The sequence below is a fragment of the Phyllopteryx taeniolatus genome, chromosome 9, assembly GCF_024500385.1.
Source record: "Phyllopteryx taeniolatus isolate TA_2022b chromosome 9, UOR_Ptae_1.2, whole genome shotgun sequence".
Taxonomy (NCBI): Eukaryota; Metazoa; Chordata; class Actinopteri; order Syngnathiformes; family Syngnathidae; genus Phyllopteryx; species Phyllopteryx taeniolatus.
The window spans coordinates 14,642,065-14,655,586 of NC_084510.1; the positions used below are offsets into that span (position 1 = coordinate 14,642,065).

The 13,522-nt window shown below is 42.5% G+C and overlaps 1 protein-coding gene across 6 annotated transcripts in view; it reads left to right on the forward strand.

The window, feature by feature from the left end:
- The first annotated feature begins 3,702 nt into the window (after positions 1-3,702).
- The window catches only part of kif21b (kinesin family member 21B), a 96,748-nt gene continuing 86,928 nt past the window's right edge, over positions 3,703-13,522 (forward strand). For all 6 annotated transcript variants that reach the window (XM_061784707.1, XM_061784711.1, XM_061784710.1 and 3 more), the window contains exon 1: positions 3,703-4,793. In XM_061784707.1, the coding sequence (XP_061640691.1) occupies positions 4,753-4,793 (41 nt within the window). In that variant the 5' untranslated portion in view covers positions 3,703-4,752. The remainder of the gene's footprint in view (positions 4,794-13,522) is intronic.

A 13,522-nucleotide genomic window follows, 5' to 3' on the forward strand; every position in this document is an offset into this window, starting at 1 on the left:
TCAGTACTGATAGCTCATAGTCCATCTTAGGGTGGGTGAGCAAACAAGATTTTTGGTTTGGTTTTGTGCAAGTGGCATGACGTGGCAGTAAAACATGGGACAGGCGGTGGCCGCGGGCACCCACCTTGGGGAGGCATCCTAATGGGTTATGGTGGGCATCAACGAAGGATGAAAACTAATCTCTCCCATTTACGATTGGTTTTTGGAGGTGAAAAACCTTTCTGTGTTCTCCGACTTTGTCTCGCCATTCCCAAGCATGCATATTAGGTTCATTGAGGACTCTAAATTGTCCCTAGGTGTGAATATGAGTGTGAATGATTTGGTTTTTCTGTGCCTTGCGACCAGTCCAGGGCATAACGCCACCTTTCGCCAAAAGGCTCCAGCGCACCGTGGCCCTAATGAGGCTAAGCGGCACAAAAAAAGGATGGATGGATATTACATCTTTTTAATACTATTCTTGTATTGGACCTAATTGGCTTGTGCATTTGCAGTTCAAGAAGTGTCCTGTGAAATTTGGTAGTGTTGGTATTTCATTTGCATGAAAGGATTGCACAAAGGCGGCATGGTGGCAGACTGGTAAGAGCATCTGCCTCACAGTTCTGAGGACCGGGGTTCAATCCCCGGCCCCACCTGTGTGGAGTTTGCATGTTGTTCCCGTGCCTGCGTGGGTTTTCTCCGGGTACTCTGGTTTCCTCCCACATCCCAAAACATGCATGGTAGGTTAATTGATGACTCTAAATTGCCCGTAGGTGTGAATGTGAATACGGATAGTTGTTTGTTTGTATGTGTCCTGCGATTGGCTGGCAACCAGTTCAGGGTGTACCCCGCCTCCTGCCCAATGATAGCTGGGATAGGCTCCAGCACTCCCGTGACCCCTGTGAGGATAAGCGGCTCAGAAAATGGATGGATGGATTGCACAAAGCCCTTACAAGAGGTGTCACGCTGCCAAGATGTGGCAATGAGGACCTGCCGTACTTTCGGCCAGCTGACACACACACACTCATAAATCTAAAACACATAAGCGGCTCCTCTGTAACACACCATCAAACTTGCACACACACTCTCATTAAATCCGGGCCGCGTTTGCCCCTAAGGGAATCACAGGAAAGTGAAACAACTGCTCACGATTCATCAGCCTTGGCTCTCACTTGGCCACTTATTTGAGTCAGATGAGCGCCAATTCACGCAGTTTTGTTCCAGTGGAGAGTCTGAGAGATTAGCTTTAGCAGCTTCAAAGCCAAATATAGAAAACGCATCTGAGGGATTATAGAGACATCAAAGAATAAAGATGGGGGAATACATTAGGGTGCAGTCTCATCTTCCATCTCTCACTTGTGGCCTCTTTTCGAGTCGACCTATAACGGGGAGGAGAGAAAAACGTTCCATGCTTGTATTCGACACTAAATCAACTATGATTGACACTGTAAAATACAATAGGTAGCCTATTCATTGATCTAGTCCAAAACTTCATTGAACCCAAGGTACATATTTTACATTAGAAAAACTTCATGGCACTCCACCAAACAAAAATGGCAAAAATAAAGTCTCAGTTTGACTTACTGTGAACTCTGGGCCTGTTTAGTTGAAGACAAAGCTGTTCATTTGTTGTAAGAATGCCAACAAGTGGATACAAAGGATAATTGTACCATCTACCATCCAGTGCAGTGGTTGTCAAACCTTTCACACTAAGTACCACCTAAAAGGCACTATACTAGGCACTCCTTGACCTTGACCTCCTGGACTCAAGGAAATCATTTTCTTCTTCCGCCAATGTCAAAGGCTGTCACTGCGCGACTAACGCACCACTTTTAGAGAGAATGGGAGGAGCAGCTTTGATTGGACAGGATTGAAGTTGGCTGTGATCACCCACAGCAGCACAGATGTCCCTCTTTTAGAATCACCCGGGTACGAAATTACCAACACCCGCCTCGGCACAGTTATGCCAAGCGCCACGCCAGATGTAAGCCAGTCACAAAAATAGAGCCCTATATGTCCACTATATAGTTTTCAGTAATTATATTCCGAAATGTATAATGTATTTCGAAACACATCTATGATTTCACTTTCCAGGGACATTATTCTTCAGTTGTATAGGTACCTTGTATAATCATTGTACCCCTGGAGCATATCGATCCACACAACTTAGTCAAAAGCCTTTTCCAAGTCCACAAACCATATGGACTGCTTATGAAAAATTTAGAAAACGCAGAGAACACATTGCACTTCCTGGATCTGTGGTACCACTAACTGTGGGACTCTTCATCTCAGTGCATGAATAGACTTTAGAGAGACTTAGGACTATGATCTCCCTATGGTTGTAACATAAACTTTAGTCCCCCTTCTTGAAATGCGGGACCACCATCTCAGTCTGCCAATCTGCAGGTAATGCCATCCTTTTCTACACAACTACAAACTACAAACCATAATAATAAACATATCATTAAACAAATATCCCTCTGACAGTGTCAATCAACTGAACATTATTATCTGTAAAGGCAGAATGTTTGTTAGAGCGCTTGTATTGGAGCTCAGGCTTCATGTTGTCAGCGAGGCAAGAACATTTGTTCTCATGTCCACTGGATCTATTAACCATTTTCAAAACAACTGTTCAAAATATGTCATGTCAAAGGAAAGAGTCATCTTTATGGTTTTGAGCTCAAAAAGCCTTTGAGGCTATTGTCGTCTCATGTCTATAGCCGGAGGAAGTACCTGTAAATGCAAAACCCAAAGGAGTTATGTTACCGACAAAGCCTGGAGGCAACAGGGGTGTTTGCGTTTCCGCAGTATTTATATTGACTTTATCTAGCAGTCCCTGGAAGTAAGGATTAGGCAGCACATTGTGACAATTACAAAACTCAAATGTCCTGAGGATTTTACAACCCACACTGTTATGAAATGTGCTTTTGTGCTGGGGAGCTGGCATTCAGAGTAGGGCTTTGGTACATTTGCAAACATGCCCCAAGAGCAAGAAATGGGACCTGGTGATCAAAAAGAGCTACATCCTTATGCAACTGGGTTACATGTTTGTAAGGTTCACAGGACAAAAACATACTGTACACAAACTGTACGTTGGTGTGTGCACTACCCTCACTTGTGTATGTTTGCTGTGGCTGTTGTGCAGCACGATCAGTTCCAGCAGCAGATCTAGGAGGATTGAAGTTTTATCCTCATAACTGGATGTTAATCTTGTGCGGAATCCAACGTCGCCTTTGTTGCGCTTACATCGCCACCAATTTATCCAAAATGTTACTTAAGTAAATGTAACGCGTTACTACCCACCTTTGTTCATTTGGAACTGCTTATCACGCCAAAGTGCATGTCTGATCGAATGTTTCATGTCTTTATCTTTTATGTGTCTTCTTTCATGTTTCATTTTTGTATTGTTTTTAACAGCGGACTCCTGGAAAAGTAAGTTCGGCACTCTGTATGTTACACATACTGTATATTGAGGACTGACTTACCATACTGTAGATGTGCCCTCGAGCAAGGCACAGAATCACCCATGCTCCCTGTTCAGTTGAGAAGCTTAATAAATGCACACGCACACGGTATTTAATTAGCCCAATGAGTTATTAAGTCAAAAAGAACCCTTAAAAAGTGCTGTATATTATTATTTTTATTATTATTATTTATATCAACTTCAGGAGCAGTAAAAAAACAACAATTTTACACTTCAATATTAACTCTTAAAAATTGCCAGCAATGAAATAGAAGAGATACCAGTAACTAAACAGAAAGGACTTCCTCTTCTGAAGTGTTGACTCAGGAGTGGGAAGTCAGTTGAGTGTAACTTCCCTTCTACTCTTAAAATCAAATTAACACCATACTTTGCACGATCATAACAACGTCTGCCTTGAGTTTGAACCTTTCATCTGCGGCCCTGTAAAGCGTCATAGAAGCGCTGTTACAGTGTGACGTGTTTACTGCAGTTAAACAAACTCCCTCTGATGTCACCGAAGGCAGCCAGAGTCATTTTATAGTGTGGGCGTGGCCTCAATTTTGAGGCGTTCACAGGCGCTTTGTAATCTACAGATTTTGGAGAAGGAGCTGCAGTTTGCATGTTTTTAATTCTATTTTATGACTGATAATGGAATGTCTATAAATCACGTTTGTTGTTAGTATAATCCTCACTAGTCACACACAGAGTAGTCTGAATATTTAGGAGATCCCCCGCTCCTTATTATTTGTATTATATTTATTATAGTTGTATTTTGTATGTATAAAATGTTTTGTGCATAAATCGTAATTTCTGAAAATTATCCGTCATAGCTAAACTAGTGTTGTAAGATGATATAAAACGATGGCAAGATCCGTTGCGAGTGAAGGCATTAATTCCTACAGTATTTGAAGGCGGCATTCTTCAGTTGCGTTTATGTGGTGGCCTCTCAATCAGCGTACCGCGTCGGTCTCTTAAGGAGCGTTGCTGCGTTCAGGGGCGCTCACGTGTGCTTCAGACAACATGTAGCCACCGGCACTCACACATTGCTATCACATAAACAGGTTAGGCTGCAGTGTGACGGACACAGGCGGCTCGCAGAAGATGAGCGTCACCGCCGGGGAGAAACAGAGAGGAGTTCGGAAGAGGCAGCTGGTAACGGCCAACTCTTGACGGCAACTCCCGCTGACCTGAGCCGCCGCCGCCGCCGCCGCTGCCGCTCCTTCATGCCGCTGAAGAGCACCGAGGCCGCGCACTGAATCCAAACACAGAGCTGGTATCCCCCGCACGAGCCGCGTGGGACCTGGGACGAGACAATGGCGAGTCTGGGTGACTGCTGCGTGAAGGTTGCACTGAGGTAAGCCTCCCAACGTCTCTGTGTAGGTGTTGTGTTTGTGGAGATCTGCAAGACCACATTGTAGTCTGAAGCATGTAATGCACACTTACAGTCTTCACACTGATTTTGTATTTTTATTGAATGATGCTGCAAGATTAGCTGCCTTTACGATAATGTACAATATTGATAAGGTGTTAATGCGTGTGCCACACACACTACCTATGTGCATTTCCATGCTGTCCTCCAAAGCATGTGTGCATCTTCCATTCAATATGGGGCTGATGTGACAAGGACAGCTACCAGACAGGTGTGGGAAGAAGAGATGGGCTCGCCTGTCCAAAACCAATATTTGCTTTATTCTCCTCAAAAGCATTGATATTTTTGCATTATAATGGTTTACTGGAGCTTGCTTTATAACCCCCACCTAAGGATGAAGGCGCAGCTCGGAAGACAGCGCCTTTGTTGAAAAAGGACCTCAAGGCTTGGACAGCGCAGCAGCTTTTGTGTTCAGATATTGGCAGCCCCCCTCAATAGAGTGTGTGCATATGGAGGTGCATATGCTGGACTTTTGAGATAACTTCCATCTCCTTACATGAATAGAACGACAGTTTGTACAGATCTCATTACTCATGTGATAGGGCTGCTATACAATCTACCTAAATTTTGTCCTAGGACCCCCTTGAGACTTCCACTTTGGGAGGCCCTCATTCATTGAACTTAGAGGGTGGGTTGCAGACCCTTTTAAGATGGACCACGCTCCCAACGGCTCCCGTCTCCTCAGGGCAAGCTTTAGAGTCACTTTTCCATTTACAGCTAAGTGTATCTCTTTTGTGCTTGCTCACAGTGAGAGTAACAGGAAGTGAGGAAGGCGGTGGTGTTGACAAAAAAAACAAAAAGGTGAAGCGTCTGAGCCAGCTGGTGGCCGCTGGTCAACTGAAGTTATTGATTGAAGCAAGGAAAAGCGTGTGAAAGCCTTGTGTGAAGGTGACAGCTGTCATTAAATGGCATTCAGTTAAATTTTTTATAAATAGCCATTGTGTGACAAACATTATTCTCCAGTACTACATATACAAGGGTGAACAAAATATGTTTTGGGATGATGGTTGACCACTGATTTGAATTTAGAATTGAGTGGTACCTTGATTTATTACTTATATATACTTAGAATTTTTTTTTTTCGTGAGCAAGCTTGTAATTCAATTTACACATCAAATACATTTTTCTAATTGAAAAGCCGTGAATCTGTTCCAGCACCCCAAAAAACATCATAATTATTTTTGTTACATGCGTTTAATAAAGACAAATAGCCCTGTATTTTCTAAAAAAAATATGGTTCGGACTCACCCTCGAAAACCCCATTGTCTCTTCACGTTGACAGTAACGAATGACTTCCGAATCAGAATCAAACTAACTCCCTGTACTATTCTGAAATAAAGTCATGTCATTGTACAACAAATGAAAACTCTAATTTGATTATTGAAAACTATCTATCGCCCTCTTGTTAAAACCTGGTTGCAGTTTTTGTCGGTTTGCAGTTTTTGACAAAAACACTGGCAAGAGTACACTGCCGCTTCTCCCTCCGGAAAAGATTGACTTTATAGTTTAAAATGGCTTACTTTAATCAAGATCCCTTGCTGTACCGTAGCCAAAAGTAGTTTGTTTTGCAATGGTCTCACTGCGGTAAAATGCGTAAATCCACGCTGGCTGGGAACATCTGTCTTCTTTCTAGCCAGCTACTAGCTATCTGCTAGCTGGTAGCATGGTCGCGCTTGTCAATCATCTGCCACGATGTGTTGAATGAATGTCGCACAACTTTCTCCCATTTATTTTCCCGCGCTCGCCATCTGGCATGAATGTCCGCGCAGCTCCTTGGGCACGGCCGTCAGACGCCTCCTTCTGCGGAGATCAACATCTCAGTGGGGACGGCTATGGTTATTTGCATCTGTTATCTATGATCAGCTGTAGACTTGGTAGCTACTGGACAACTGCACATATGTGCGTGCGTCCTAAGTCAAAATGGCATTGTTCACAAACAAAGGCTAAACATGGTGAAATATTTTGTATTTTTTGAAGCAATGCAGCGTGGCAGCATTGCAGCTCTTGTCAGAATAAAGTAAGTAGTATGGTATTCTTCGATTCGTTGATTCAAATCCGAAAACTCTTGATTCAGCGTACTCAAATGCTAATTCGAGTCACCACCCATTTATGCATTGCCTTAATAAAAACATTATAAAAGAGAATCTAAAGAAATAATTATAAGTACATTTATAAAGTTCTAATTGTACGCAGTGTAGTATTCATATGTTGAATATGTGCCTTTGAGGGGCGTGGCCAAGAGAGTGGTGTCAGAAGCTGGCGTTGAAGTTGCTTCTTGTGCACTCTTTGTCCCGTTCAATAAACGTCTGAAGGTGCATCAGCTACTATGGGGCTCCTTGCCCACATGCAAGCGCATACAATAGTCCAATTGCTCCATTTTTATTTATTTATTTATTTTACTGCCTATTACTACTACTGTTTATAATAATGACAGAACATAGAGTAATTTAAGCCACAGACACACTCTATCAGCAAGATTCTTACATTGTAATTAAACAGCATTTGGGCGAGCTGGCACTGCTTCGCTCAGTCATGTGTTTGTATTTATGTGCTCTCCAAGTGGCACCAAAAGTAGTAGATTTGACAGGAAATGAGCAGCACACAAATAAGCATGTGAAGAAAGATAACTTCCTGCTGTACAGTGCCGGCTTTCCCACTGACCTCACAGGCTTTAACTTAAGAAAACTGGCCAGCGATAAGGGGGTGGGGGGTTTAATTGGTCCCATGTTGTGGTGCCCTCAGGCCTGGCTGCATGAAGTGTGCGTGAGTGAGCATACACGGTGGAGGACAGGGAGGTTGGAGCGAGGGCCGACCCAGTCTGACTCGCCAGCATCCATTTCCTGAATGTCTGCGCTGGCTTCCCTAAACAATGACTGCTGACATGACCTACAATCCTGCATTCAAATGTGGCTGCTTGAAGAATGGATGGAGCCACACTTATACAGTGCATGCATACAAATGTGCACGTGCACACACACACACACACACACACACACACACATACACACACACACACACAATTGATTGAATACAACTTACTACTAAGGCCAAGTAAAAATGGAATGTACAATCCCTGATCACATTGACAAGCAAAAATGACTGAACCCTATGCAAAAAACAGTTAAAAATGTTCTTGTTCATAAAGCCTGATACACTCACTTTCTGCAGATTTCAGGAGATAACAATAATTTGACATTTGCCCACCCATCGTGATAGCACAGTAAGTTCACCTCCAGGGTGCCCTCCACACGTCATCCCCAAATTGAAGCCTTAATGAGAGTGCCTCTAAGCATGACTGTGCTCTTGTAAATGTCAGCAATTTAGTGTCTGTAACGCGACAAGAGCCGCACGTACATTTCCTTATACATGTCGATGTCTTCCTGCATAATCCTATTCTCTTTCACGGCAACCCTGCCATGTAGTTGTCTCACAGTGGCAAGTCATTCTCGCCAAACTGCTAAGTCAGCATGTTCAGCCAACCATAAATAGACACAAAGACCAATCTGTTTAGTGCCGTTGTGGTCTTTGACCTTGTGATGCCTGGTAGATGTTCTCACCTTAACAGTCTTTTCCTCGAGGATCCTCTCTTGATCTAATTTAAACTGTATGACCTGAGGAATCGTCAAGTTTCTCTCATGTGTTCCTGACGACGATGAATAAATAATGAATAAATGCATCCCTTGTTGAATCGTGTACCCGAAACAGCTGACTCTATTTTTTCAAAATAAAAAAAGCATATTGGATGAAGGTAGAGAGAGTGATTCGGTTTTTGATTGCAATACGATGAAAAGTGACTCAAGAATTTAAATTTGAATCTGTTTCTAAAGAAAATGTAATCACACATCATCAAAGTAATGAGCTGTAGGACAACAGTGAGGCCTCTCCCAGCTGACGCACAAAGGCTTTAAATGGGAGCTTAAAAATGTTTTGTTGCTGGACGTGTGTTCTGTGTAGGCTACCAGTCTCGGCTGTTTCCTGTGAGTGTTAATACTTTGCCACACGGGCTCTGTCTCCCCAGGGGGCTGCCGTTTAAAAGGGCTTTGGTATTGGTGGGAAGAACTTGTTGCTTGCGAGGTGTGTGTACTGTATTTGCTTGATGTTCATGCAGGTCACAGGGCAGCACTGCAATGTATACTTCCCCATGCGAGATTTCTTTCACTCGGTCTCGACATTCATGCCCCTCATAAGGCCAGTTTACTGCAGAGTTACCGTGGGGGGAGAAGAGTGAGACGCTTTGTTCAACTGCAAGCATTCCACTGAACAATGTGAAATTTAGTAGAAAATTGTTCAAAAAAGTAAGCACTGCAATCATCAAATTAACATGGATTAGCTTTTACATCACACAAACTCAGTGCAAATGGACAATCCTCCAGTACAACTATGCAATCCACAACAATCGTTAGTTCTGCTTCAACATACTCCACAAATATGGACCTGCTGCTTAACAAAATTCGACACTTTTTCCACCAAAATACAGTGTTTTGCCGTAATGTCAAACCAGTTAGGATAAAGTGTCATTTTCTGTAACTTCAATAAATAAAAAGTATCCCAAACTATATACATTGCATTGCAAGTTCTGCACAAAGTCCTACTAAATTCTTGTGAAAACTGCACTGAAACATTTCTAATGGGGGAGGGGGACGAGCAGGAAACGTGACATGGAGCACACTCCCGTGTCGGCTGTCCACAGCTGTGCATCACTTCCTCTTCACCCTCATGATCACATGCTCTCTTTTGTTGTTGTTGCCCTTCAAACCTGTGAGACCTAACCATCCGGGGTGACGGTTTATCATGGCAAAGAGTGACACACATAAGATGCGGTTATCAGGGCGCACTTTAATAATATTTTAACCTTGTTGCTTATTTTCGTGATTATTCACTTTGTCAAAAAATGCCTTAAAATGCTAAGGAATCGCAACAACAGTTTCATAAGGCCCATCCTTTGCTCACATAATTGATCCTAGATCTTTTGGCCATGACACCACATAACACGTACTTGTAGGTGGCTGAAAACCCCCCAAAATCTGTGATGGGACCACAAGTAAGCAAATACTTACATGTCATTTGACCAAGGCCGAGCAATTGAGAAAACACTGTAAATGGCTTAAATGATTTTAGCCTTCTACTCTACTACCATAGTTTGAATGTGTGAAGTGTCAGTGTTTTTGTGAGAATATCTTTCACAGACTTGATGATGGAGGTTTGATGGTTTTTTCCCAGTCTGTCTCTGTCCAACTATTTACATCATCCATCCATCCATCCATCCATCCATTCATTTCCTTTACGGCTTATCCTCACTAGGGTTGCGGGGGTGCTGGAGCCTATCCCAGCTATCTTCGGGCGGGAGGCGCGGTACACCCTGAACCGGTCGCCAGCCAATCGCAGGGCACACGAAACAAACAGCCATTCGCGCAGTCAATCACACCTACGGGCAATTTAGAGTCTTCAATCAACCTATCACGCATGTTTTGGGGATGTGGGAGGAAACCGGAGTGCCCGGCGAAAACCCACCCAGGGAGAACATGCAAACTCCACACAGGCGGGGCCGGGATTTGAACCCCGGTCCCCAAAACTGTGAGGCGGATGCGCTAACCAGTCGTCCGCCGTGCCGGCTATTTACAACATGCACTTAGTTATTCTCCTTCCTTACAGGTATCACTAGATTTTATTTTGTTGAAGGAAATTGGAAAAAAATAACTAAACTTTTCAGGGTATATCTGGTGCAGCAACCCTAAGCAACAAGTTTTTGTCATCCTTTCAGTTCAGGTGAGCGGTAGTCAATTGCTTTTCTGCCACCCGGAAATATCCTGGTGGCGACTGTTTACAAATATGAAATAATCTACTCAAGAGAAAATAAACTATATTTATATTCTATTTCTAAAATATATGTCCTTATATATTGACTGGAGGCATTTATTAAACTTTGGACAGTACCAGCTACCAGGCATCCATCTATAAATAAGGTGTCTATTGCGTGTCTTTATTTATACAAATATATTTTCCTGCAAATAAATAATGCTTATCAAAATAGTATGCACCTTCTCTTTAAACATTAGCTTTAACTTGCTTATTTTTTTCTGATGAAGAAAAAGGAGCAGTCTATTTTAGGTGTTGGATAACGTATCCAGTGATTATTTGGGAATCTGTTGATTTAATCAAATATGATATTGATTAAATGATTAAGCACCAATTTTATTCATTTTATTGTTGCAACGCCTGGGTTTGGAATAATCCTAACTGAAAGGAGTGACTAGGTTAAAAGAGTTGAAGGTGTTGCATACTTCACCTGCTTGAAAACAGCTGACTGTTGTGTAATGGAGCTTTGCAAGCAGATTGTGTCTGACTAAGGGCACAAACAAGGGACAAAGGAGGACTAAAGGAGTTGCTAAGCTACAACAATCTTACAATCCAATTTAATAACGAATTTTTTTTCATGGCCTTGAGACAACAGAAAGCCTTTTACTTGCATTTATATGATTTGTATGCTGCATTAAAATGAGATGTTGCATTTTGGTACATGGATGAACTTGTGCATGTGCACCAGCCCTCAAATGGTTTGCTGCTGTTGCAGAATGACTTCCTGTCAGACCACTGGTGAACTACAGTATCTGTACTTCCTTTTTCAACGGCTGCGTTGTGAGCTTCTGATGAGTCTGTTGACATGATTCATTTCAGTGAAAGTATGAACTGCAGTCTTATTGGAAAAAACTGTGTTTCTTTCACACTTTCAGAAGTTTAAAAGTTCTCACCACTCTCTTACAAAAAACAAAACAAAACATGCGCATTAGGTTAATTGAACTGGGACTTTGACTGTCTCCATGTGTCAGCCCCATGATTAAGTGGTGACCTGACCAGAATGTACTTCCCCTCTCAGGCTATATCAGCTGGGATAGGCTGGCTAACTCCCGATGAGCCTATAGTACAGAATGATGAAAGGATAACTAACACTTTTTAATGCACTTCCTGTCTCTATTATGGGTTACTGTTTATGTTACTGAAGCAATGAAAAATCATGAATCGTGGATGTAAGTAAAGTTGAACCTCAAGCCCAATGCCTCAAAGGTTATACAATTTGGAATTTGAACAAAATATCCAGGAACAATAGGCCTCTGAAGTTGCATAGAACTGCGGAAATTGATCCGAATTTCAACATCATGCGGTACCCCAGCAAATCTCATAGGGAATTATTCTGAGTTTGTGTTTTTATTCAACCTCTAGGCCTTTTTGGAGCACCTAAAAAATATGTACAACTTTCATGGACGACGTCATACGTCATGCAAGACACCGATATCACAAGATATCAGTTTTTTTAGGGGGGCGGTAGGCTTTTTGTAACTTCTTCGATAAAATGGTCGAAAAGGATTAAACTCCAGAAGGTACCTAAAGTAAGCAGTCTGACATTCAAAGCGATAAGACCAATGTGGTCCCAATATTTGACCTCATAGTTATCAGAATCCTCTTTATTTGCCAAGTATGTCTCAGGTAGTTGGAGTCGCCCTGGCAGGACAGCAGACAGCCATTTTGACAAAACATACTTTTGAGACACAAAAATAAACTCCGGAGAGTCATTTAGCAGTAAAAGGTTACCGGTAATGTGGTAATGCTGATACAACTGCCGTTGTGCAAAGCAGTTTTATTGTTTTTTTTGTGATTTATAGTGGTGAACTTCTTTTACACTTGACATGCAAGTGACAGTATGCCAAAATGTTCATACTGAAAACATGACCTGTATTACTAATAAAGGTCTAACGATGGTGACAGTGTACTGTACATAGCACGACATAGATATTTTCCCCATTAATTGATATGTCACCTCAGCCAGGGACCTAAGAATAATGGGCAAGCAGTGGGTCATTATTATTATTTATTTTTTTAGCAACGCATGTTTATGGAGTGTGAGAGTTTCCAATGAACTTCGGTCAGACCATTAATGATAAACTGAATTTTGGCCTTAGTGGAGTTGTTTGCCCTCCACAGTGTCCTTCTATTTGCCCTGGAACTGTGACCAATGTGTCCTGTTCCCCTTCATCTACTCGCACTCTTTGCATATTTTCTTTGGAACGGTTTGTGTTGTGTTGTTGTAGTTGCACACACACTGACAGGTCGTGTGTGTGTTTTGAGAGAGAGAGATACAGGGCATAGCACATGCAAGCACTTTTAACAGTGCACTTCCCCGTTAAGTATATACGGAGGATGCTGTGTGAATGAGTCTGATGTTAGTGTGGGTTTTTGTGCTTTGTGCTGAGTTTGCACACACTTACCAATAAAGTCAGAGGAAGACAGGGTGTGTGGTGAAGCAGAGGGTGTAGGGTTGTTGAAAAAAAAAAAAAAAAAAAATCTGCTCTGAAAAGGTCTGCTGTAAACATGCAAATAGCATGCAATGAGTGTGTGTGTGTGTGTGTGGTGTAAAGGTGTGCACGTGGGCATTAGGAGGAGCATCATGTCTATGAATAATTTGGGACAGCTGCACGTGTTTGCCATGTTCCCATATATCTCAAATTCTTGGCCAGATTGTTTACTGTGCAATAATGTGCATGCTCTAGTGGAGCTGCTGTCAGAATCTGCTGTGCAGATATGAAGAGGTGGGTGTGCCGTGTGTGTCCACGCGTGGGTGTGCGTGGTGGGGTCTGTGATGGCCCTAAGTGCTGCTGCAC